Source organism: Rattus norvegicus, chromosome 8 (genome assembly GCF_036323735.1).
Source record: "Rattus norvegicus strain BN/NHsdMcwi chromosome 8, GRCr8, whole genome shotgun sequence".
NCBI lineage: Eukaryota > Metazoa > Chordata > Mammalia > Rodentia > Muridae > Rattus > Rattus norvegicus.
Genome location: NC_086026.1, coordinates 76,308,637 through 76,335,858, shown reverse-complemented (window position 1 = coordinate 76,335,858; position 27,222 = coordinate 76,308,637). Strand labels below are relative to the sequence as shown.

Here is a 27,222-nt window from a genome sequence, read left to right as displayed (position 1 = left end):
AATAAAAAGATAACTTATGGGAATCAGTTCTCTCCTGTCATGAGGGTTTTGGGGTCTAACTCAGGTCACCAGGCTTAGCGGCAAGTGTCCTTCCTCACTGAGCCATCTTGCCAACCCCATAGTTACCACCTTCATTTGTTTATTTTCCATTTCTTCCTTAGCTGGTCTAGATTCTGCCCACCACCTCCGTTGTATCCTCTGAGACCTTTGCATACTTAGGACCTCTAAGAGTATAATATGCGTACACTTTCTGATCAGAGCATTTGTGGGGATTTGGTGAAGCAGTAGCAGGCCTCTGATACATCTTTGAAGTATATTTCTACCCCCAGCTTCTTTTGTCCTGTTAGATTTCTGCCCCTCCATCTACTTGTATATTGACACCATTTCCAATCCCATCTCAATCCTTGCTCCTCTTCACCTTTACCTGCGACCACAGGCCCCGGAGGGAAAACGGTTTTCTTCATGATGATAAATAGCACCATAGCCTGTCTAACTCCCTCGTTAGTCAACGTCTAATCTTGAATGTAGCTCCTACAGAAATAGGGAGATTGAATCTTTATTTTTGAATCCTTGGTTTTCAGTAAGACACGTAATAGGCACATAGTAGGTCTTTAAGAAATTTTAAAAGACTTAGTGATCTTCAAAAGTAGTCATCAGAATGAATGTGGCACTGAAGAGAGTTGGGTGATGGTTGTAATTTAAAACTTTCGCTCTTGGCTAGTGAGTTGGTTGAGCAGATGAAAGTGATTGTGGCTACGCCTGGCAGTCTGAATTTGAGTCTGGGCCCAAAATGGGGGAGGGAGAGAACTGACCCTGGAGAGTTGTCCTCTGACTTCTACATGTATGTCATATCTGCAAGTGTGTGCATGTGTGAGCACAAACTAAATAAAAGATAAAGTTCTGCTCTCATTTCTCTCCCCCGTCTCTGTCTTCTGATAAAGTCTGTCTCTCGCTTCCAAAAGTTGTTTCCAGGTGTGTGCCACCATAGCAGTCTTTACCATGCTTCTAAAATGTTTGAAGTAGCTTTAATAAAAATGTATAGGTACTGATTAGAGGTAATGAAATCATTAAAACATGAGGGGAAGTATCTTATTTTGAAACCAAGGAAAAAATTACAACACACACACCAGTTACTAACCCCATCTGCTTAGGAGTCAAAGTAAAGCTTGAATGTGTGAATTAGCTTCCAATCTGAACACATGAATTTGTCAAAAGGAAGACAAATGGAAGTTTTATTTCAGGGTATGGTTGGCTCATGACTATAATTCTAGCTCTAGACACATAGTGAGTTACAAAGTAACTTCAAGGCCAGCCTGGAATATAGAACAAGGCTTTGTCTCAAAGAAAAGGAGTTTAACATGCAGAAAGTCTATCAAAGGCACAGGTACACTATTTGCTTGAAGCTGAAGTAGCTGAATTGCATTGATAACTTTAGTTCCAGGTCAAAATAAAACATTCTTACCTAATGGCAAGTCATTCTGCACTACTGTCTGCATATTGGTTTTGACAGATTGATACAGTTTTAAATGAAGTATCCCCAGCTGGCGCTCTTAAGAGTACTTGCTGTTTGTCCAGAAGACTTACATTTGGTTCCTGGAACCCATATCAGGTGGCTCACAACTGTCCGTAATTTCAAGTTCCATGACATCAGATGCCTTTGGCGTTTGTGGACACCTGCCCTCGTGTGCACAGACCCACACACAGACATACACACCAACACATAATTAAAAATAGACTGAGTATGGTGGCCCAGACCTTTCATCCCAGTGCTTAGGAGAAAGAGTCCTTCATGAGTTCAAAGCCAGCCTGGTCTGCATAGTGAATTCCAGGCCAGCCAGAGCTATGTAATGAGACCCTGTTTCAAACTAAAATTCAGTGGAATAAATGGGTTGTGCATGTGACTGTCTAAGGTGGCAAAGATGACAGCTTCCATAAGAAATAGTCACTTCTTATTTTCAGCCACGATAAACAAAATGCCTTAAACTACTAGCTCCCAGCTTTTTCTACCAGTCTGTCTTTTTACTGAGGCTTTCCAAGAATTGTGATGGATGCATTAGTTATTTTTCTCATTGCTGTTGACAAGATACCTGACACGAAGCAGTTTCAGGGACAAAATGTTCTTTTTGGATTACAGTCGAGGGGCTTACACTTCATTAGGTTGGGAAAGGCGTAGCGGAATGAGGGAAGGCAGCTGGTCACACTGCATCCACAATCAGGAAGCAAATGATGAGCGGACTGGGTTACAAAAGTCCAAGCCCAGGCCCAACGAACTACGTCTTCCATCAATGCTCTACCTCCTGAAGATTCAGCAACCTTCCTGAACCATGCCACTAATCGGTAGGGACCAAGTGTTCAAACATATTTGCCTGAAGGACACAGGTCGGATTCAGACTATAACAATGGATATTCAGGAATGTATAGGTGTGTCAGGTTTGGTCCTCAAGATAACTCATGAGGTAGTCACATGTACTGTGAATAAAGATGTATCTTAAATATGAATGACCAGAGAACTTTATTATCTTTATTCTTAAGCCTCTCGGATGGGGGCTGGAGAGATGGCTTAGAGGTTAAGAGCACTGACTGTTCTAGAGGTGCTGAGTTCAATTCCCAGCAACCACATGATGGCTCACAACCACCTGTAATGAGTTTACATTTAAATAGGAAGGCAGATGAGCCAGTGAAATGGACTTGTGATTGAGCATATAGCAAGGTGATGCTACTCTTGCTATGAGGATGTCCAAGCAAAGCACAGCATTCATTTCAAAACTGTTTATTCTGCAGCCAAATTTGAATGATCTTGGCTGGGAACACAATATTTGGGTTGCCCCAAACTCTGTGTTCCAACATGGAAATGAGTACATGAAGTTCTTATGGTTACAAAACAAAAGAAAGTAATAAATCAAGGCCCTTTTCTGATGCATTATTGGAAATATCAGGTAAATCTCTCAAATAGCAGGGAAATCTCTGCCACAGTCTCTGACGCTGCAATCTGATGAGATTCTTAGCTTTTGGGTTGGTGGAGGCTAGTAGTTAGTATGAAGAAAAACCTCATGTGATAGTCACAAGGGCATGAGGGCAGATGCAGAGATGGTAATGAACAGTTATCAAAGAGGCTAGAAAGCCCAAGATAATTTGGCTCTGTATCTACAACATTTCAACTCTCTACAAACATGAAGTTGTAATTAGTCAGTATCAACCTTGTAGAATCTTTAACAGAGCAGTGTCTGTTTGTCTTGAAATTCAAATTCAGATATGGTTAGAGAATGCCTTTTAAAAAAACTTAATTTTTTGAAGATAAGGGGTTAGTGGCAAGGAAATCAGTTTGTCAGAACAATTAATCAGTATTTCATTCCTTTGCCATAGGGAATGGTTCCATCACCTGGGTCATATCAACCCAGTCTGGATTTTTACATAGGTTGGGAGCAAGCACATTCATGCAACTGTGCACCTAGGAAAAATACTTACTTTAAAAGGAACCGTGACCCTGTCCTGTTTACTTCAGTTGACCTTCAGCACAAAAGTGGGCTGGTGATCTCGCTTGACCACCTCACAGTTGCCCAGCACCAATAACAATGTATACCCATGGGCAAGAGTGCTGGGGCACATCTTCAAGTCTTCAGTGGGCCACATTTTGGAATAAGGATCTGCAGCGCTGGCAGGTCTGAGACTTGGTGTAGCTCATTGCCTCTCAGAGGTCTAGGTGCCCGCCGACTTTCATTGCTCCAAGAAACCTAGAGAAGAAACCTAGAAGGAACCCTTCCCATTCTTAGCACCCGGAGAGCTCTGATGGTCTGCCCAGCTCCTCAAGCCCCCAGTACACTGAACCCTTCCCGGCCGCGCCCCTGCTCTGACCGCTTGTGAAGCTCCTCGAGGTCCTGTCCCCTGCCCTGAACGCACACAGAGCCCCTAGAGGACCCCACCCCGGTTCTGACAGCACGTGGAGCTCCTCGAGAAACCGCTGCTCTGACAGCATACCAAGCTTCTCAATGTCCCTGCACAGGTTCTGACAGCGCTCTGAGCCCCTCAAGAAACGGCTTTCCGAACTCTGCACCGCCATTCGCGCTTTCAGCGCCTGGAGCACCTTCTGGAACTACCTCCCGAGCTCCGCCTGGACACCCCTCTACAATTGACAGTTGAGCACTACAAGCTCTATTTTTCGAGCTCCGTCCCTCTCCCAGTCCTGCCTTGCTGGGAAGAAGCTCAGCGACCCGCCTCCCGGACTCCACTCCGCCCCCTGCACGGACGTGCCTTGGAGCACCCCGAGGTCCTTGTTCACGATCTCCGCCCGGCCCTCTGCTCTGACAGGCAGTAGAGCACGTCCAGGCTGTGCCCTACATCGCCCCCAGGTTCTGATTGGCCGGAAAGTGCCTTGTGGCCCCGCCTCTCGTACGCCCCGCCCTCCGCTCGGAAAATCCCGGAGCATCTCGAGGCCCCGCCTCCTGGGCTCTGCTCCGCCCTCTTCTCTAATTGCGCTCGGAGCACCTGGCAGGCGTGTCCGGTCCCATATCCCGCTAAGACAGCGTCCCATGCACCTTGGATCCACCCGGGACTGACTTCTGCGGGTACCATGACAGCGCCCGTGTTCTTCGGTTGCGCCTTCATCGCCTTCGGGCCCGCGCTCGCTCTCTACCTCTTCACCATCGCCACCGACCCTTTGCGAGTCATCTTCCTCATCGCCGGGTGAGGTTGAGCGTCCTGGACGCCGCGTTTCCCTACCCCACCTGGGTTCCCACAACCTCGGGATCCCCATCTCCCAGTAGCTCCAGCTTGTGGGACCGTCCAAAGGCTGAGAGGAGGGGGAGGCCCTCAGGCTGAGCAGGTGTCCCTTGGCTTCTGTGGACTAAGATGGGAATAAGTAGATACATTCGTGTATGGAGCTTTAGTCTTTCCATAGGAATCTCTCATTTCACCCAGTGCTCAGCGGGCATCAAAGAGTCGTTCTCACTCTCTGCCTGGGGATCAGTTGTCCACCTCCTCAGCCCCCATTCTTGGACTCAGTGCCTGTGAGGGGTTTGGGCTCAGATTTTTCTTGTAGGCCCCTGGGTAATGGTAGGGGTGCAGCCAACGGTGGAAGCCTGAGAAAATGCTGCAACACCTGACCGGGCAGGTCCTTCTGCGAACTTAGTAAACATCAAACTCTGCTGGTGAATGTGTGTGGTCTTGGTCTCTTTGCACCTGCTGAGACAGTTTCTAGGACTTGGTATCAAGCCAGCTCACTAGCTAGGCCAGGGACTCCAGCCTTTCTGAGTGTCTTTTTTTGCCTGTACTAAATAGTGCTCCTTTGCTGTTGCCATTAAAAACCAAGAGTCTGCTGAACCCAAAACTTGCTGAACCCAAAACTTGCTGAACCCAAAGCAGGCTGTGTCCTTAAAGTCCACAGGAAGGTTGTAAGAACCAGACCTGGAAAGCAGTGGACCAAAGCACGGGTTTGCAACTTCTGGATTTTCCATGGTACACACAGTAAATATAGGTCTAGGTATTTGTTTTCCTTCAGAAAAGATACGTATCTTTACAGACATTTAAGCCATTAAATTCATATTTTCTAGTGAATATTGAGGATGTGAAAATCATAACGGCCACTGCTTGTATATTTCTATGGCACACCAATGAGGCAAAGCATCGCTTAGGAAAAATAGACAATAACCAACTTCCTCTTTGCCAGTCCTCGGCAGATAGTGTTCTAGTGTGCACACGACAGGATCACTGAACCAGTCTTGTGGGATGCATCTGACCTTCCTCTTGGACTATTTTTCTTGCTAGGAGAAAAATGAACCATTGATAAGCAAATTCTGATCCAGAACACCACTTCAAGGACTTCTTTCCTACTTAAAAAAAAAAAAAACAAGGTATTTGTTTTCTGTGCATTGCTAACTTGTGATCTTCTTTTTTTCTTATGTGTTCCAGTGCCTTCTTCTGGTTGGTGTCTCTGCTGCTTTCGTCTGTTTTCTGGTTCCTAGTGAGAGTCATCACTGACAACAGAGATGGACCAGTACAGAATTACCTGCTCATCTTTGGAGTGTTGCTCTCTGTCTGTATCCAAGAGCTGTTCAGGCTCGCATATTATAGGCTGTTAAAGTAAGTTAAGTGTTTGCTTTATTTTCCCAGTTAGACTTGAATTACAATTTGGTGATTGCTACATGTCCAGCTTGGAATTTTTGAATATTTAAATTTATAACCTAGCTTGCCTGCCTGCCTGCCCTGTCCTCCTGCTCCCCTATCCCTTGTCTTTCCCTCCTTCTTCTCCTTCCTCCCAAAAGTGTTTCTTGAGAATTTTCCCAATGCCAGACAATTTGTCGAAACCGGAGGTACAAGGGTGGTTAAGAGACAGAAGCTCTGGTGGTGTGCACTTTAATCCCGGGAGTCAGGCAGATCTCTGTGAGTTTGAGGCCAGCCTGGTCTGCCAAGTGAGTTGAGTCCCATGATACTCACGGAGTATAGTGAGACCTCTCTTAAAAAACCAGAGAGAGTGAGCTGTCACCAGGACTGGCTTTTGCTTTTTTTTTTTTTTTTTTTGTGGGAGGCGTGAGCGCTTCTTTTGGGGCTAGGATATGGTCATCTGACAGGCCCATGAGGATGTCAAATGAAACCAGGAATTCGAGTCAGAGCTTAGACTGGGAGCCCCATGTTCTTTCAGGAACTCATGAGGTTAGCTTTGCTTCTGTAGTCAGGGTCAGTGGAGTGATAAATGTGCTGTCCTGTTTTCATTTCTGCCCTTCAGACTCCCCATGAAGTCCATAGATAAAACCTAAAGGAGCTTCAAGAACCACACCTGAACAGGCTTCTGCTTGTATGGTTTCCCAATATGCTTATTATCCTGGGTTTTTAAAAACATTTTGCTCTTAGCAGTAGATAGTAGGTTCCCTTTTTATAATGAGGCAATTTAAGTTACAAATTGAAAACCAGGAAGCCATTTCTTAGTAGCAAAAAAAAAAAAAAACAAAAACAAAAAAAAAACCAAAAAAAAAAAAAAAAACCAACCAAACAAACAAAAAAAAAAACACATAGCTTTGAAATGCCTGGCAAGATGATGGTTCGTTCCATGGGTAAAAGTGATGGCCACCAAGCCTGATGACCTGAGTTCAATCCCTGGCACCCATTTAAAGGTAAAAAAGTGAAAGGACTTCAAGTTGTCTCCTGATCTTCACATGTGTACCCTGGCGTTTGTGTGCTCAGGAGTACACACACACGCGCACACACACGGAAAATAAATAATAAATAAATGTAACTTAAAAGATGTGTTTTTTGAAAAGGTTTAAGATGAAAATTTGTAGTCCCTGGGAAAAATGTAAAGAGCATGAAATAAATGTTGAAAGGAAGGTTAAGGGTGGAGAATGTAGCTCAATTGGTAGAGCCCATCCAGGCTAGCATGCTCAGAGCCCTGGGGGTTTGAGCTCCAGTATTGCTTTAAATGAAAGGAAGAAAGAGAGGAAAAAGTAACATTTCAAGCTAGGCATGCTGGCCATGAAAGAGCCCAGGACTTTCAAAGAAACAAAAAGTAACATTTAAGTTTTTACAGGGAGGACATCTAATTGTGTTGAATGTTTGTAATATGCAAACGTTAGTTAACTACCATCCTAAGATTTAATTTATTGTTGTTTTTATTTTAAAGTACTGGGGATTGAGGGCAGAATCTTGCACACGAGAGGCAAACGATCTATACTCCTTGCCCTCAGCCTACCTTCTGAATTATAACGACGACGACGTGGCTCTACTTTTGGTGTGTGCCATTGAAATCTCAGCCACGTGATTGTCACAGGTCCCTGTCAAGGCCGTCTAAGCCCATCTCTCCCTTTGGCAGTGGGTGTGCCCCTTTTGTTAGCACCTGGTTTTCACGAGTGCTTTTACTATAGTGCGATCTTAACAATGCCCTTAACCAGAGTTGTTTTCTAAATAACTCAGCCTATCAGTTTACCAACAGATAAATCAACAGAATCCCCAGCTAAGTAAAATAATAAAGTGGGTGTGGTGGGACAGGCCTGTACTCTGAGCTCTTCAATGATAGTGAGGCCAGCCAGGTACACGAGACTGGCTCAGACACCAAGCAAACAAACAAAAAGAAAATCCTCAAATGTCTTACATACATAAATCCAGAGGTGGAGTAAACTTCCTCATGCTGTGTAGCAGTTTTGAGAGAGGAAATGTTGCAGCACTCACAGTTCCCCCTTAACATTAGGAAGTGAGAAAGCACAAAACGTGACTGGGATAGGCGGGAAGTCTCATGTCTATATTCTGTTACAATTCATACTAGGCTCCCCGGAACAAAGGTTGAAAGTTCCAGATTCTACCATGTAAACTTTGTGAAACTATTGATACATCATTTTCTTCATGTTTGTTTAAGACAGCATCTCACTATTTAACACTGACTGGCCTGGAACTTGCTATATAAGCAAGACTGGTCTCAAACTCACAGAGATCCAACTGCTTGCCTCCCTAGTGCTAGCGTTAAAGGGGTATACACACCTCTTTTGTGTGTGTATATATGAGAGTGAGATTATCAAGGGTTCTGTATAGAAATATGCAATTTTATTTTTTTTATTGTTTTATGTTGCTTTATTTTATTCTGAAACAGGGTCTCCTCTATCCTCACATGGCCTTCAACTCAGTATATAGCTGAGAATGGCCTTGAACTTCTGACCTTTCTGGAATTTCAGACATGGGCCACCATGCCTAGAAACTTCTGATTGCAGTACCGCAGTGTGTCCAGTAGAGAAAAACAACTTACATAAAACAGACTTTCTCCCAAATTACTGATTAAACTGTACGGGTACATTTGCTGATGTAGAATATTACTGTCTATAACTCATAAGGTTTAACTAACATTTAAAAGAAGTCTTTGAAAGGTAGGCTTATTTTATTAAGGAAGCCGTATGATTTAGTTGGTTTCTGCTCCAGAGACAGTCACATAAATACGTGACTCACATCCTTCCTTCTAAACAGTGTTTCCAGACAGACAACACTGAAATAGCAAATTGTTCTCTTTGCTTCTAGAAAAGCAGAGGACACTGTGCTTATGGCTTATTGGTTGAATTCTACATCATCAGAACAGTGATTAACAAATCAATGGTATTTATTCAGTATTTCTGTATTTCCGTAATGAATAGACCAACAATAAGAAGTATCTGTTCCTTGATACTTTAAAATGTGTTTTATGTTGGCTTTCTGAGTAGGATATCACTGAACCGCCCAGTTTGGCCTTGAACGTGTAGTAGTTCTATTACCTCAGCCTCCCAAGTGCTACAACTGTAAACCTGAGCCCCACACCGCTGGCTCCCCTAAAGTTTAAATTCACACAGAGGCTTGGGATTGAGTATACTCTGTTGACTTGTCTGTTCTTAGAGTTCATTTCACTTCCTTTTGTTTCCAAAGAATTGGCTCTTTTGCTACTTTAGTAGATATACTTTACAGGAAGTATAATTCGAATATCTTTTCAATTGGCTTTTACATGGTCGCAGAGTTTCTGGGCAACGGAGATAGCAGCATAATGAACTACACCTAGAATTCCTAATATATCTGCACGGTGAAGCAGGGAGCAGAGGCACACTTGTGAATTGTCTGTAACAGGAGTATGGGTAGATCACTCTAGGTTGATTTTTTTTTTACTGAGAAGTATTTATTTTTTCATTTAAGTACTTACATCCTATACTAAAGGCATATCATATAGCATATTAGAAAAATATCAGACTGTATTTCCCTTGAAGTTTAATTGGGAATATGAATCAAATATAAAATCATAAGACGGGTATGATTAAGTAGCAACATGAGACATCGTCTCCTCAGTATATTAGCTATTTAATAAACTGCTGTGGGGAGGAGTAGGGAAAGCTGGGGCGGCCTGCAGGTGTGCTCAGTGATAGCGCCTGTTCTTAGCCTGGGTGGGGCATGGGCTTAGTTACTACACTAGACGAAAAGAAATGCTGCTGGGAGGGCGAGAAGGATTCGCTTCTTTGGACGATAGAAGGGAGGCTGGGAGAACATAGCCACAGTGGAAAATAACAACAGGATGCCAAGAAGCTGGAGATAGAGATGTGAGATTGAGAAGTGGTAGATCCCTCAGGATAATGAGATAAGTATCTACTGATCTCAGAAATTAAAACATTGCCACTATTCCCATTGAGCTTAATTCCTATTGGCTTATGACAAATATTTTTTTAATTTTTCCTCTTATGGAAACCTCAGCTAGCAGAGGTGAGTATAAATCTCCTTTGACTTAAGTTATCAAAATGTGCTGGGTCTCAGGTGAATGGACTCTGGAGTTAGAGTGTAACCTGGTCTGAAGCCGCATTAAAATCTAGTTTTGAAGGGTCCTGTGACCTGCCTCATACTGCTTGGTAAGAAGTTAAAAACAACAAAATACATTTTTTAAAAAGGCTATTTTTCTTCTAGAAAAGCCAGCGAGGGTTTGAAAAGCATAAACCCTGAGGAGACAGCACCTTCGATGCGACTGTTGGCCTATGGTAAGTTAGACCCTGTGGTGTCATGAAGAAAAATAATAAACGTGTTGGAGAGATGGCTCAGCAGTTAAGAGCACCTACTGCTCTTGCAGAGGACCTGAGTTCAGTTCCCAGCACCCACCCAGTGGCTCACAACCACCTCTGACTCTATCTCTAAGGGATACAACACCTGCACATGGTACACAAAAACTCATGCAGGCACCAGTGTGCATGTACACACACACACACACACACACACACACACACACACACACACACACACAAGCACAGATATGTAGCAGAGACACACACAGACATGCACATGCACATGTAACACACACACACACACACACACACACACACACACACACTCCCTCACTCACTGGATCTAGGCCTCTAGGTAGAGTTAGCCCAGTCTGTGTGCAGTCAGTTACTCCCTCACAGTTTGGCTATAATAAACCAAAGCCAGGCCTTCAGCACACAGCCCTCCTCTTCCTCTCTAATCCCTTCTGTGCCTCTCCCCTGCTCATATCTTCTCATCCTGTTCTGCACTTCCCTTACTCCTACTTTCTCACGAAGCCTCCCAGAGCTGACTGATGCTTCAGCAACAGTAGGTGGTGTTTCCTTCCCTTCTTCCTTCCAGTCCAAAGAACCAAATCCTCCTCGCCCTTCCAGCAGCACCCTTCCTTTCTTCTGCTGTGGTAGCTAAGCCATGCCTTACACATGCTGAGAAAGCTGACCCTGTCCCCTGCAGTGAAGTAGGATTCCCCATGTCCCTGAAAATGAGATTTGAACTGAACTCATAACAGGAAAAGGGTTTACCGGTGTTTTTCTTCCTCTTTAGTTTCTGGCTTGGGCTTTGGAATCATGAGTGGAGTGTTTTCCTTTGTGAACACCCTGTCTAATGCCTTGGGGCCAGGCACAGTGGGCATTCATGGTGATTCTCCTCAGTTCTTCCTTAATTCAGGTATGTGTCATAGCTGTGCCCGTGCAGGGTTCTGCTCTAAAGAATCATTTGTATGCATGCACTGGCTTCAGAATTCAACTGAATGATGATTTATGTTAAGCTCTTAAAGGAAAGATATTCTTAGGCACTCTAAGTGAAGGACTCAGGAGTAGAGGCACGGGTTTGATTGGAGTATTTTAGGATATTACAGGAATTTATCATGTATAAGATATATATCTTAGTCATTTAAAATGTTACAGTATATTGAAATATTAGCAGTTAATTTTTATGAGATATAGTCTCTTTGTTTTTGGAATTTTATATTTATCTTCAATGTAAGCCCAGGTGCCTAGATGGTTTTTTCCCTTACCTAATGCTAGGGATTGAATACATGAGCCCCCAGCCCTAAGCCTTAATATTTAATTAACCTACATCCTGGTACTTTTTAGATTTAGGTAGTATGGTTTAATCTTTAAATTCAGAGAGAAGAGATGGTAGGTTAATTGTCTTTTATGGAAAGATACAATTAAAGGACCAACTCTTTTCACATCGCTTCTCATTCACCAGAAACAATGATCACAAATTTGTTTTATAATTAGAATACTATTTCCACTAAATTTCACGTTTGTTTAAAAATATGTTGTATTTCTAATTTTCTGACCCGCAGAAGTTGTGTCATTGAAATAAGTGAACATACACGTCCATTTTCCCAACTAAATCAATGTTCACACCCAGGCTAAAGGTCATTAGGAAGCTTACCATCTTTAGGCAAATATGACCAAAAAATAAATAGAGGTTCAGTAGCCTTTAATAGAATACAAAGGTTATACAGAGAAATGACAAATTTTTAAAAAGCTGCAATAGTTTAGAGCCATCTGTCAGCCATGCTGTCCCTGAGCCTGGTGACAGTCCTCCACCATTCTGTTTCCTTGATAGTTCCAATCTCAGCCTCTCCTGTGGACATCAGTGCTGTCAGCCTCTCAAGTGAATCCATTCTCCGTGCAGCCAGCAAGTTAATCTTCCCCGTTTGAAAGGTCTTGACTTTCTGAGGCCTACAGCATCCAGTTCAGACCCTGAGACTCCAGCTCGGACTTAAGGGAAAGTGTGTTAATAGGTCATGCTTAATGTTGCCTCCAACAGAGCAGCCTACCTTTGTAAATATTTCTAAACTGGGATATTTGACATAAAATTTAAATGGTAATAATGTTAAGTTTGTAGTTTTAATAGCTAAAGTCTGTTACTGCTTCGTTTTTTTAAAATTAGATATATTTCTTTATTTACGTTTCAAATGTTATTCCCTTTCCCAGTTTCCTGGCCATAAGCCCTCCCTCCCCTCCCCATTCCCCTGCACTGGGGGTCAAACCTTGGCAGGACCAAGGGCTTCCCCTTCCCCTGGTGCTCCAACATGGCTATTCTCTGCTACATATGCGGTTGGAGCCCTGGGTCAGTCCATGTGTAGTCTTTCGGTAGTGGTTTAGTCCCTGGAAGCTCTGGTTGGTTGTCATTGTTGTTCTTATGGGGTTGCAAGCCCCTTCAACTCTTTCAATCCTTCCTCTAATTCCCCCCAAAGGGGGTCCTGTTCTCAGTTAGGTGGTTTGCTTCTAGCATTGACCTCTGTATTGGACATACTCTGAATGTGTCTCTCAGGAGAGATCTATACTGCTTCAGTTTTGTGAATATTCTTTAAGTTTACATATACTGTTTAAAGAACTTTTATCTTTCCATCCTCCTGTATTGCTGGCTTCTGTCCTCTAGATGGTGCCAACTCCCTTCAGAAAACCAGCTGCTTTCAAGGCCTGCCTCAAAGGAGTGGCTTGGAAAAGTAGATTAGTTCCTAAAATGGTAATCAGGATAAGCGGGGGCGTGCGGGGTTGTTCATTAGCATCTCTATCTATGTCGGCTGTGTTAATGATGCACACACTGTATGATACCTGTATACATGGATTTTAATGTTACAGACAGCCCCAGTTTATGGAGTGAACTTGTTAACCCTTTGCTCTCTGTGGAGCAGGCCAGCAGTAAGTTAGTCTCTGCCACTTTCCCGAAGTTCACTGGGGAGGGAAGGAAGTATGGGATTGGGGTTCAAGTCATATCCTAACTCATTAATTTAATACTCGTGGACAAGTCCTTTCCATTATTTAACTACTATTCTATAAATAAACATGAACGGTTTCCCCACACCTTCTGCCCAGGATGGAATAAAACCAAACACTGTGGATGACTGATGTGACGGTGGTTAATCCCCCACCCCCACCCCCACCCCCAGGTGTGTGCTAAATGATATAAGCAAAAGCGAAGGCTGTCTGGTTCATGGCCATCCCCAGAGCCTCATGGAGACCTTTGTTATAAGACAGCATTAAAAATCCTCACGGAAAAAGTAACACTAGTTACAGTTTACGGAGGAAGTGCTATTTGAATAGAGATTTACTTAAAGATGATTAATACCAAGGCTAACAGAGGAAGGGGCTGCAGGGAGGGGTGTGTCAAGTAGAAGGAAGAGCCCTACAGGTCTCCATTTCCAGTTCTTTCAGAAATGACACAAGTAATGACCAAAAGCTGGGCATGGTGGTATATATACTTTTAATCCCAGGACAGGGTGGGGGGGACAGAGGCAGGTGGATCCCCATAAGTTCAAGGCCAACCTGAGCTACATAGTGAAACACTGCCTAAAATGAAAATGAAAATGAAAAATGAAAAAAGAAAAAAGAATGCCCAGGGTCATTCAGTATAAAAGGAAATAAACTCAGTACTATATAAAATTGATAGGGAAAATTCCACCCTACTTTTAGCTTTATTAGTCTAGTCTTCCTCAGCAACCTCTGCTAGAATCCATGTGGCTCTGCGGCTGTGTGGATACCAGTATTAGAAATCTTAGTGTTTGTGGACTTCTTCAACAGCCGATTCTTTAGTTCTGGCTCTACTGTGCTGGGTCCCTCCTGAACCTCCTCTTGTAACTTCCCTGTGTCTCTGCTAAATGAGAGTCACAGTGTTCACTTCAGGGTGGCTGCATGGCCTGATTTCTAGAGGAATCATTCACATTGTAATTTATTGTATCATTGTGGTATAGAATTGATATGCATTGCCAGTGAGAAATGACTCTGCACACTTTAGGGATTAATGAAGTTTGCTCCTCCTTAATAACATTGTGTGACTTGTTCTGGCTAAGCACAAAAGGGATCCAGCCTCAAACGGAAATTTTTACCAGCTTATATAGATAGACCCTAGGCACATATATACATTCCATATACACTGTCAACCTTAAATCATCTTTGGGTCCTAACCCCAGGTTACACTTAGAACAATTAAAACAAAGACAGCAAGTCTGGCAACTTGGGCAATTGGGAGATTTATATGGCAAAAACATTTCCAAAAGTATTTTTAGGTATGCCAGGGTTGTTCTTTTTGGATAGTTGTTACCCAGGGTCATCTTGCCCACCTGGCAGAATTAGGCTTTTCCTGCTGAGAGCACATGTGACTTAATGATATGCCAGGACTTAATGATGGGAGCCACTCTATGCTGGCACCAGGAACTACCTGTTAAAGGCATGCTCTCTGATATGGGGTGGGCCTAATGGGCAATTGTAAGTCAGGGTTGTCTCATTTTCTATGGGAATGGAGCTGAACTGGAGGTCAATATTTGCAAAGGTAATAGGCTATGGAGATATGGAGGTAACATTAATAAACACGATCCATTAACACACTTTCCCTTAACGTGGCCAGAGTTAAAGTATCTGAACTGTATGCCGTAGGCCTCAAAAAGTCAAAGATTTCCAAGCAGATGAACTTGCTGGTTGCACAGAGGATGGATTTGAGAATTTAATTTTGGGTATCATGGCATGTGTGTGGTGGTCAGAGGACAACTTATAGGAATCAGTTCTCTCCTTCTGCCACTGTTATAGAAATGTTGGGTCTTACCAGTGAGAAATTACTCTGTGTACTTAGAGATTAATAAATAAACGCCCTTTTATAATAGCCTGCATCCAGCTCTGGCTAATGCCTGAAGAGGAGCCAGCCTCAAATAGCAGATTTCTCTAACTTATATGTACATCGTAGGCTTTTATATACGCTGTCATTTTTAAACACCCCTCTCACTAGGTTACACAATGTAAACAGAGACAGGATAATGTAAACCTGGAGACTTAGCAGATGGGAGATTTACACACAAAAGACATTGCCATAATTATTTTTTTTTTTCGGAGCTGGGGACCGAACCCGGGCCTTGCGCTTCCTAGGTAAGCGCTCTACCACTGAGCTAAATCCCCAACCCCCTGCCATAATTATTTTAAGTACACCAGTGTTGTTTATTTTTTCAAACAGTGAAGACCAGGAGTCATTTTGCCCATCTGGCAGAATTATGCTTTCTCAAAAAGAGACCTGTGTGAACGTTATGGCATAGCAGAATTTGTCAGTGGTTCTGACCCTGTGTTATCCCCTTGAGCTGTCTGTTAGAGGCATGTTCTTTAATATGGGGATAGGCATAATGGTTGATTTTAAGTTGGGGTTGTTATTGTTGTCATGGGAATGGAGCCTACATCGCTCAATCCTGGTGAACAAACACTTACATTCTTTATTACTAACAGGCCAGGTTAGCAAACTACTTACCTTTGGGGTATTTTGAAGAAAGTACTCCCTTAGTTAAATTCTACTTTGTATGACTTAATATTGACTAAGCAAATCAAAGATGACCTTAAACTTCTGAGCCTTCTAATTCTGTCTCTACCTCCTGAGTCCTGCACCACCATACCTGGCACAAGCTCTGTGTTTCTGATACAAACATGCAGTTGAAGATTCATAGGGGATCTGCGTTAAAATCTGGCAGAATTATGCTTTCTCAAAAAGACTGTACAGGGCCTTGAATGCTAGTCTGAGATGAGATGTCATGACAAAGTCAGTCCATCAGACTTCTTTTTTTTTAAAGATTTATTTATTCATTTATTATATATAAGTACTGTAGCTGTCTTCAGATACACCAGAAGAGGAAATCGGATCTGTTTACAGATGGTAGTGAGCCACCATGTGGTTGCTGGGAATTGAACTCAGGACCTCTGGAAGAGCAGTCGGGTGCTCTTAACCACTGAGCCATCTCTCCAGCCCATCAGACTTCTTAATAGGAAGGATCAAGACATTCAGAATGTCTAGAATTTGGAAACAAGATCAGGGCCCATGAGGTCCAGAGGATACTTGTTGGAAGCTTGCAGGATAACACTGTTTTGGATAAGAACAGGTTGAAAAATGTCACCTGTAAGAGCATTTCCCAGGTAGCTGGGCTCTAGCTAACCCTGGGAGCACGTTTAGCTGATCTTAGCAGCCATGGCAGTGCCCAGAGAGAAGGGCAAGCAGAGGCTGCCAGCCAGATGCCAAATGCCTGTGACAGTGACTTCCCTTGACATTTGATTGACAGCTAGAAACACTATGATTTAAAAAGAATTCCCATTGTGTCAGGTTTTGCCTTGGTCTTTTTGACTCAGGTATATTTAAAAAAGCAAACGTAGCCCCTGGACTTCTTAAGTGGTCTCAGTGTCACACCATTGGCAGGCATCTGTCCTTAGGAACTGTCCTCTTCAGAATGATGGCTGGACTTGAATTAAATCCTTTTGGTATGGTCTGCCAGAGCCTGGCATGAAGACACTGTCACAGAGATGTGACAGCTTACTGTCCTGTAGGCACAACAGTTATGTCTTTAATGTTGTTTTGTGGTTGTCTTACTGCATGTGAATAACATACATGTTCACAGTGTGTTTGCTCTCAGTCAGCCCCGTGTTCCTGAGATGGTCCATGCCGAGGGTCATACACAGTAGCTCACTTTGTGAGCACACAGTGTTTTACTTATCTGTTGTGGTAAGGGTGGGCATTCTTCGTTATGGCTGCAGTGCTGGTGTAAATATTCTTGTATCTCCTCGTGCACACTTACGAGAATGCCTGCTTCTCGGGATTCTGAAACTTGACCATGCATCGGTTCTCTAGGAACCAGCTGTATTGAGGCTGGAGATATAGCTTAGTGCTTAAGAGCACTGGCTGTGCTTTTGGAGAACCCAGGTTCAATTTCCTGGACCCACAAATCAGCTCACAACGATCTATAATTCCATTCCCACAGATCCTGTGCCTTTGCCAGGCCTCTTCCGTCATTAGTCATATTCGCAGACACATATATAAGCAAACCACTTATATATATTTTTTAAATAGATTTTATACTAACCTCATTGCATACCTTAGGGATCTTCTTTGAAAACCAAATCCAAGTTGGCTTCTTGTCAAACAGGCCATATTCTAGAGGAATACCAGCCACAAAGGCTGGACCCCACTTCCAGCGAGACATGCATCTTTGAGAGTTCACTTGGAGTTCTTCTCAAAGCCAGTTCTGTGCAGTGGTGGTCAGATTCTGTGACTGCAGCCAGGGGCCCCTCAGAGCTGGTGAACAGTAGTGGCGTTCGACTGGCCTTGGGGCCTGCTGTCTGCAGGCCTGGCCACTGACTGCTGACTTGTCTTTCAGCTTTCATGACGCTGGTTATCATAATGCTGCACGTGTTCTGGGGCATCGTGTTTTTTGACGGCTGTGAGAAGAATAAGTGGTACATCCTCCTCACAGTTCTCCTGACCCACCTGCTGGTGTCCACCCAGGTGAGTGTGGCGCTGTTTTCCCGGTGCTTACAGAGCTCAAGTGCAGACATCTGAGTGCTGGATTCCACCCCAGAGGAGGTACAGGCTCATGGGGACATGAGCACAAACCAGCAAAGCCCTGGAAGTGGACAGTGGGTCCTGCCAGTTGTAGTAGAGTGACAGTCACTGTCAATATGGGGTCTGTCTCATTAGAGATTTTCCCATGCCTGTCCTTTAGTGGATGTATGGCCAAGCCTAAAATAGCTGGCATTGTGCTTGTGTTATGAAGCGTATCTGAAACAATTTTCCTTCATGACAAACCCCTTAAGATACAAATTTTAGTAAGTTTAAATGGTTACATGAAAATTACTTGAATTTGGCTGGTTAATCTCTTCCCTCTTGTTGTTGTTGTGGATGCTGTAAAGCTTTCCTAACTGTTTATGTGCATGGTCTTTCCCCATATGTCTAAGTTTTGAGGCAGGGACCCAACTGACAGTTGGTGTGAGTATTCTGAGTGCTTGATACGAATTGCTAAAACATGCTCTGTAGGATGGTGACCCTTTCCACTGTCTGACCAGTAGCAGAAGTGTGGGTTCCACTCCTCCCTGACATCATAACAGTGCCAGTTCACAAAGTATAGTTTAAAACATGTGTCAGGCTTATTTTTAAAGCAGTGTGTAATGACTGGGATTTGACTGGTAATATGTCATTTAAATATATGACAGTTATCAAAATGACCCTGGTGTGGTCCTGTCTAGACCCTTGTACATTTTACATACAATATTGAAAGGATTTCTCCTGTGAAAAGGTAAATGCATTTTGTATTTTGAGGCAGGATCTCAGTCTGTAGCCCAGGTTATCCTTGTAATCAGATAGACTGGCCTCAAAGTCATGCTGCCTCAGCTCCCACAGTGCCCACATTCCTTTCTTCAACACTGTTGTAACAACCATTCTGTTTACTAAGAGGAAAACTCAAAGCCTTACGTTTTCTAGACGTGGCTCTGACCTACAAACTATCCACTACCCCCTCCCCAGCAACCCTTAACTGCATCTCCTGCTAATATCCTGTGGTTTGCACAACCATGCTAGTTAGTGCCAGTGCTCACCAGCATGTAAAAGCGCTCACCTGGTCAGCTTGGTATCCTGAGTTTAACCTGTTAAGATTCACCTTTTATGAGTTCTCCGATCCACACGATTATGCCTTTGCACACACACCTGGAAAGGACGGAGTGGTCGCCTCAGTCAGGAAAGGCAGGGAGGACTGGGATCAAAGAGCAGTGAAGCATGAGAAATGGCCGGATTCAGGAAACAGGAGTCACCAGTGGAGACATCGGTGCTTCCTGCAAGGTGGATGAGGCCTAGGAGAGGAAGAGGAGGCAGGGATGTGTTCAAGGTTTTTGGCCAGAAATACAAGAGCCAGTCTTCACATCCTCCTCCCGTTGAGTCCATCAGTTAGCCCCATGAGCTCATCTGATCTGCTTTTAGTCTGCACCACACCTGCCTAGATCACTACGCACTCTCTCCTCAGCAGTGCAGGCTCCTCCTAACTCATCTCCTGACTCACCAGTCCCTCTAGTCCTTTTTATGCAGTTTAAAGATCAAAGCCAATCATCATTATCCCAATCTAAACCCTCTACAAGACCCTGCATCACACACAGTAACATTCACATTGCTTAGCTGCTGGCTTCACAGTTGCCTGACCTCATCAGCTCCTCCATTCCTAAACTGTACTCCTTTTAAAAAAATTGTTTATTTATTTATTAGGCATCGGTTCTTAGTACAGATGGTTGTGAGCCACCATGTGGTTGCCGGAATTGAACTCAGGACTCTGGGGAAGAGCAGCCAGTTCCCTTAACCACTGAGCCACCTCTCCAGTCCTCTAAACTGTATTCCTGCTGGCTCTAGTTCTCACCTGTATCCAGCTCTGTCCTCACCTTTGCTCCTCCCATGGCCAGCCTGCAGAGGGCTAGTTCATTCCCACTCATCTGTCTCAGGTTAAGTGCCACTTCCTCAGGGCCTCCATCATCCCTTAAGTAAATCACCTCATTCTCATCCTAGCATTTGTCACAACTGCCACTATTCTGTCTTAGCATCAATCATGAATTGCAGTTAATTTATTTCATTACCATTACTTATGAGGTATTTAAGTCCCATCACGGCAAAGCCTTGTCCTCCGTGATTTCAGTCACAATGCCCTTTGGCACTCTGTCAGTCATGCTTTGGTGTTGGACATTGAATCCATAATAAACATGTGCTCTGCCAGGCAAGGATTAAAACAGAGACTGAAGGAACACCCATTCAGAGCCTGCCCCACATGTGGCCCATACATATACAGCCACCCAATTAGACAAGATGGATGAAGCAAAGAAGTGCAGACCAACAGGAGCCGGATGTAGATCGCTCCTGAGAGACACAGCCAGAATACAGCAAATACAGAGGTGAATGCCAGCAGCAAACCACTGAACTGAGAATAGGACCCCCGTTGAAGGAATCAGAGAAAGAACTGGAAGAGCTTGAAGGGGCTCGAGACCCCATATGTACAACAATGCCAAGCAACCAGAGCTTCCAGGGACTAAGCCACTACCTAAAGACTATACATGGACTGACCCTGGACTCTGACCTCATAGGTAGTAATGAATATCCTAGTAAGAGCACCAGTGGAAGGGGAAGCCCTTGGTCCTGCTAAGACTGAACCCCCAGTGAACTAGACTGTTGGGGGGAGGGTGGCAATGGGGGGAGGGTTGGGAGGGGAACACCCATAAGGAAGGGGAGGGGGGAGGGGGATGTTTGCCCAGAAACCGGGAAAGGGAATAACACTCAAAATGTATATAAGAAATACTCAAGTTGAGCAGCTCTCTGCTCCCAAACCCCATGGGAGAGAGACCTCACCGCCTGGTCAGGTGGGCACTCCTGAGGCTGCAGAGCAGAGGAGACCACCAACACTGCCCACCCCTGCCCACATCCCTGGCCCAAGAGGAATCTGTATAAGGCCTCTGGGTTCCCGTAGGGGAGGGCCCAGGAGCGGCAGGACCCCTGCGCCTGAGACATCGCCGGAACCTGAAGGAAACAGACCGGATAAACAGTTCTCTGCACCCAAATCCCGTGGGAGGGAGAGCTAAACCTTCAGAGAGGCAGACACGCCTGGGAAACCAGAAGAGGCTGCACTCTGCGCACATCCAGACCCCAGAGGAAAACACCAAACGCCATCTGGAACCCTGGTGCACGGAGGCTCCCGGAAAGAGCGGCGCAGATCTTCCCGGTTGCTGCCGACGCGGAGAGGACTTAGGCAGTACCCCACAAGCAAACTTGAGCCTTGGAACCACAGGTAGGACCAACTTTTCCCCTGCAAGAAACCTGCCTGGTGAACTCCAGACACAGGCCTACAGGAACTGAAGACCTGTAGATAGGAAAACCTACATGCCGGAAAGCAGAACACTCTGCCCCCATAACTGGCTGAAAGAAAACAGGAAAAGAGGTCTACAGCACTCCTGACACACAGGCTTATAGGACAGTCTAGCCACTGTCAGAAATAGCAGAACAAAGTAACACTAGAGATAATCTGATGGCGAGAGGCAAGCGCAGGAACCCAAGCAACAGAAACCAAGACTACATGGCATTATCCGAGCCCAATTCTCCCACCAAAATAAACATGGAATATCCAAACACACCAGAAAAGCAAGATCTAGTTTCAAAATCATATTTGATCATGATGCTGGAGGACTTCAAGAAAGATGTGAAGAACTCCCTTAGAGAACAAGTAGAAGCCTACAGAGAGGAATCGCAAAAATGCCTGAAAGAATTCCAGGAAAACATAAATAAACAAGTAGAAACCCATAGAGAGGAGACACAAAAATCCCTGAAAGAATTCCAGGAAAACACAATCAAACAGTTGAAGGAATTAAAAATGGAAATAGACGCAATCAAGAAAGAACACATGGAAACAACCCTGGATATAGAAAATCAAAAGAAGAGACAAGGAGCTGTAGATACAAGCTTCACCAACAGAATACAAGAGATGGAAGAGAGAATCTCGGGAGCAGAAGATTCCATAGAAATCATTGACTCAACTGTCAAAGATAATGCAAAGCAGAAAAAGCTACTGGTCCAAAACATACAGGAAATCCAGGACTCAATGAGAAGACCAAACCTAAGGATAATAGGTATAGAAGAGAGTGAAGACTCCCAGCTCAAAGGACCAGTAAATATCTTCAACAAAATCATAGAAGAAAACTTCCCTAACCTAAAAAAAGAGATACCCATAGGCATACAAGAAGCCTACAGAACACCAAATAGATTGGATCAGAAAAGAAACACCTCCCGTCACATAATAGTCAAAACACCAAACGCACAAAATAAAGAAAGAATATTGAAAGCAGTAAGGGGAAAAGGTCAAGTAACATATAAAGGCAGACCTATCAGAATCACACCAGACTTCTTGCCAGAAACTATGAAGGCCAGAAGATCCTGGACAGATGTCATACAGACCCTAAGAGAACACAAATGCCAGCCCAGGTTACTGTATCCTGCAAAACTCTCAATTAACATAGATGGAGAAACTAAGATATTCCATGACAAAACCAAATTTACACAATATCTTTCTACAAATCCAGCACTACAAAGGATAATAAATGGTAAAGCCCAACATAAGGAGGCAAGCTATACTCTGGAAGAAGCAAGAAACTAATCGTCTTGGCAACAAAACAAAGAGAAGAAAAGCACACAAACATAACCTCACATCCAAATATGAATATAACAGGAAGCAATAATCACTATTCCTTAATATCTCTCAACATCAATGGCCTCAACTCCCCAATAAAAAGACATAGATTAACAAACTGAATACGCAACGAGGACCCTGCATTCTGCTGCCTACAGGAAACACACCTCAGAGACAAAGACAGACACTACCTCAGAGTGAAAGGCTGGAAAACAACTTTCCAAGCAAATGGTCAGAAGAAGCAAGCTGGAGTAGCCATTCTAATATCAAATAAAATCAATTTTCAATTAAAAGTCATCAAAAAAGATAAGGAAGGACACTTCATATTCATCAAAGGAAAAATCCACCAATATGAACTCTCAATCCTAAATATCTATGCCCCAAATACAAGGGCACCTACATATGTAAAAGAAACCTTACTAAAGCTCAAAACACACATTGCACCTCACACAATAATAGTGGGAGATTTCAACACCCCACTCTCATCAATGGACAGATCATGGAAACAGAAATTAAACAGAGATGTAGACAGACTAAGAGAAGTCATGAGCCAAATGGACTTAACAGATATTTATAGAACATTCTATCCTAAAGCAAAAGGATATACCTTCTTCTCAGCTCCTCATGGTACTTTCTCCAAAATTGACCATATAGTTGGTCAAAAAACGGGCCTCAACAGGTACAGAAAGATAGAAACAATCCCATGCGTGCTATCAGATCACCACGGCTCTGAAACAGAATACTCACTGCCTTGCTCCTTACAACTTGCTAGCAGAGTTCTTAGACCATTCAAGACCATCTGACCAGGGATGATACTGCCCATCCTACCCTGAGCCCTATCACGTCAATTATAAATGAAATAATAAAATATTCTACTACCTTGCCTACAAAAAAAAAATACCTATGGAGTTTCCTTGGCAATCACCAGCAGTAAGTGTCCTGAAGGCTTTCTAAGCATGAAGTGTATGCATAATCCTGATAAAAAAAGTGTTAAACAAGGATGAGATCATAGCTTAACAGGTAGTAGACCTAATTATCTGTAAAGAAAAGAATCAGCGTGTAGAATGTTTTTCGAGTGGATGCAATCAGCCTAAGTTAATCTTGACACACCCTCATGTTGTACCCAACTAGTAAGCTGGGACTTGTCACCAGAGCTGGACTCAAAATGGACACAAAGGGGTGGTATCCACTGTGACCACAGACCAGTTGTAATGGTAATAGCAATGTCTAATAATCATTATGTTTAAGTGTTAAGCATTTGTTAATTTATTTAGCTTCCAAATCAACTCTATGGTATAAGCAATTATATATTATTTCTATATGAAAGAAAAAAATGAAAAAAAATTAAAAAAAAGATATGAGATAAACTTAAAAAAAAAAAAAAAAGAAGGACTGATGCATCCGCACTTTGGTCATCTTTCTTCTTGAGCTTCATGTGGTCTGTGGATTGTATCTTGGGTAATTCAAGATTTTGGCCTAATATCCACTTATCAGTGAATTCCTAACATGTGTGTGTTTTTGTGTTTGGGTTACCTCACGGAGGATTATATTTTCTAGTTCTATCCATTTGCCTATGAATTTCATGAAATCATTGTTTTTAATAGTTGAGCAATACTCCATTGTATAGATATATGTTTTAATATATTAGGTTAATACACTACATATAATTTATGAATTTAATACATAAAAATTATATTAAAATTATATCAATTTAAAAAAAAGAAATACTCAAGTTAATAATAAAAAAAAACAAAAACAAAAAAAAAAAACATGTGCTCTGCCAAGAGCTATTTCTGTTATTGTTTATAATGAATAAACTTGTGGCATCCATAGACATTGCACAGCCAAAATCTGACTCTGTTTCCTCATGTTCCTTTGAATACTAATGGTTCATATTAAAGTAACCTAGGTGTACCTGACTTTCTTGTAAATTCTTAGAGCCAACTTAACACAGAAATGGATATAAGTTAGGCATATGCTCCATGTGCTTCCTGTTAAGTATCCCATTGGGTTCTGGCTAACAGCTGTCTTCTGGGTTGCCATTTGAGTCAATCAAAATGCAAGTTCACAGACCACTGTCTGCTTAGTAGATTGTTCTGTGCCTTTCTGAGACAGAGATGACATCCATCTCCTGTTTGTGAGACAGTCCAGCTATTGGAAGCATTGTGTATTTTCCTCTATCTCTGTTTATTCCACGTGTTTAAGGAACTTGTGCTTTTATCCAAACTGATTTATTTTTCCCTTGCAGACTTTACTAAGTCCTCACTATGAAGTGAATCTGGTGACAGCATATATAATCATGGTGCTCATGGGCATCTGGGCATTCTGTGTTGCTGGAGGCAGCCGCCGAAGCCTGAAACTCTGTCTGCTCTGCCAAGACAAGGACTTTCTTCTTTACAACCAGCGCTCCAGATAACCTCTGACGGTCAGCACCTCCAAACAGCAGCCTGTGTGCCAGAGGAAGGGCAGCCGGGCCCTGTTCTAAAATGACCCTTTTCTTCTGGAGCTTTGGAGCAGCAGAGCTTCTAGCCTGCAACTGTCCTGTGCTTTCATGCAGCAGCCTCTGGAAGAGCTGCAGTGTGGCCTGCAGCCTGGCTGCACATTTGAGGCATCTGGGGAAACAAAGACCGATGCTTCTGGGCCTCCCCTCTAGACTCGAGTATCCCAGATGTGCAATACAGCTGAGTCACTGGGGTCCAATGGGAAGTTTCAGAGAACCCAAAGGCAGTTCTGTATTTGTCTCCTAAGCCAACCTCTGCTGAGCAAGTAAATTTCTGAAAACCTGGGTAGCCCTTGTCTTCTTATGCACTGACGTCACAGACTAAAGGGCTGTTCTGTCTGTGGATGGGTTTGCTGTCCTTCACCAGCATCATAGGCTGTGCCTTTAAATGCAGTAACCTACACCGACATTATAACTTAGCCACGGTAAGGTCCATAGATAACCTGTAGTTTTCTTGCTACTTTTTCCATTTTAAATTTTTCTTCCTCAGGTACTAAATTATTTATTTGAGTGTAAATCCAGGCTCTGAGGATTGGTTATATGCTGACTTCCTTGGAAGAAATTGGCAGTGCAATTTCTATGCATTCCAAAAGTTTATTCATTATATAATACTAATAGCAACATAGCCTCCTCAGTTTAAGCTGCTGTGTGTGCTGTCTGAAGCTGGCCTCGTCAAGGTAAAGCTCACCACTTTTTATCTCTGAGAAGCTGGGTAGGGAGATGAACCATATACCTCTGGAAGATCTTCTCTGGACTTTGTGAGAATGTAGCTCAACCACAAAGTAGTGTGACAATGACACTTCTCATTTCTTCCTGTGACACCAAACAGTGCCCTAATGGTACATGGTAAAATTGGCGATCGTCCTTAAGCTGTCAGATTTCAAGCTGGTGTGTAACTTTTCATCTTTAATTTTTAAAAAATTGACTATTATGTATGTGTGGAGGTCAGAGGATCCTTATAGACGTCAGCTTGCTTCTTCCACTGATTCTCATATTTCACAGACACTTACGTATCTTTTTATTCTGAATGGGAATACATTGTAGGCCTGAAATTACTTGGCAATGAGGAAATAGTGTGACCAAGCATGATGGTGCACTTTTGTAACGCTTGGATGGAGCTGAGGTCACAGGATCCCGAATCTGAGGCCAGTCTGGGCTACATACCTAGTGAGCCCCTTCCCTCATAAAAGAAAGCAGCTTTCTATCAGTGAAGGAATTATTGTGTACCTATACTTGCTGCTGCTTGCTTGTTGATATATCAGAAACAAACAATGTGTGTTCTCCTGAATGCCTGGGTACCATATGCATGCCTGAGGTGTCCAGAAATGGGTTTTGGACCCCTTGGAGCTGGCCTTACAAATCCATCATGTGGGTGCTGAGAACTGAAACTTGCACAAGAGCAAACAAGTACTCTTTACCACTGAGCCATCTCTGCAGCCCCTTAGAATGTGATCTAAAACCAAGAAAATCACTATACTCAAACCTTTGAAGGCCTTCAGTGAGAGTTTGCAAAGTGAATGAATATAGGTAGATATTAATGAAGGTATTACCATTTACTACTCCATCCCCTTAGTTGCTAACTTTTCTTATCAAATATGCATTATTCTCTTCTTTTAAAAAAATCTTTTGTGCATTTGTGCATGTTGTATTGTGTGTGTGTGTGTGTGTGTGTGTGTGTGTTTTCATTCATATGTAAGTGTGAGGACAGGAACCTGTATTTGGTGCATATGTGGAGGTCAGATGACAACCTTGGGATTCGATTTACCTTCTACCTCTGTTGTTTTGTTGTTTGTTGCTGTGAGTGCCAGGAGAGCTGGGCAGGGAGCTTCAGGGAATTCTTCTGTATTCGCTTCCCATCTGTCTGAAGAAGTGCTGAGATTACGGATACCTGCTACCTAGCCAAGATGCGCATGGGTTCTGGGTACTCAAACTCAGGGCCCGTGCCTGCTCAGCAAGCACTTTACTCGTATCCTCCAATCCTAAGCATTAAACTCTGGAATGAATATGAATTAAGGGAAGCAGCCATGTGGGA

The 27,222-nt window shown here is 43.2% G+C and overlaps 1 protein-coding gene across 2 annotated transcripts; it reads left to right on the top strand.

The window, feature by feature from the left end:
• Positions 1 to 1,712: 1,712 nt before the first annotated feature.
• Aph1b (aph-1 homolog B, gamma secretase subunit) lies at positions 1,713 to 25,479 on the top strand. 2 transcript variants are annotated; one of them, NM_001047090.2, is made up of 6 exons: positions 4,431 to 4,680; positions 5,905 to 6,075; positions 10,384 to 10,454; positions 11,275 to 11,397; positions 17,867 to 17,994; positions 24,939 to 25,479. In NM_001047090.2, exons 1-6 carry the CDS (start codon positions 4,568 to 4,570, stop codon positions 25,104 to 25,106), a joined length of 774 nt encoding a protein of 257 aa, NP_001040555.1. In that variant the 5' UTR covers positions 4,431 to 4,567; the 3' UTR covers positions 25,107 to 25,479. The 2 variants fall into 2 exon arrangements, with proteins under 2 accessions (XP_038937057.1, NP_001040555.1); XM_039081129.2 differs by lacking the exons at positions 17,867 to 17,994; positions 24,939 to 25,479 and adding an exon at positions 12,313 to 13,594 and having other exon boundaries at positions 1,713 to 4,680.
• The last annotated feature ends 1,743 nt before the right edge of the window (positions 25,480 to 27,222 follow it).

What these genes read in the sequence shown, in the direction of transcription:
- Aph1b (NM_001047090.2), top strand. Translation starts at nt 4,568, where the DNA reads ATGACAGCGCCCGTGTTCTTCGGTTGCGCCTTCATCGCCTTCGGGCCC. An exon ending in TCAGTTCTTCCTTAATTCAG is followed by an intron (nt 11,398 to 17,866) that starts GTATGTGTCATA and finishes CTTGTCTTTCAG; the next exon opens with CTTTCATGACGCTGGTTATC. An exon ending in ACCTGCTGGTGTCCACCCAG is followed by an intron (nt 17,995 to 24,938) that starts GTGAGTGTGGCG and finishes TTTCCCTTGCAG; the next exon opens with ACTTTACTAAGTCCTCACTA.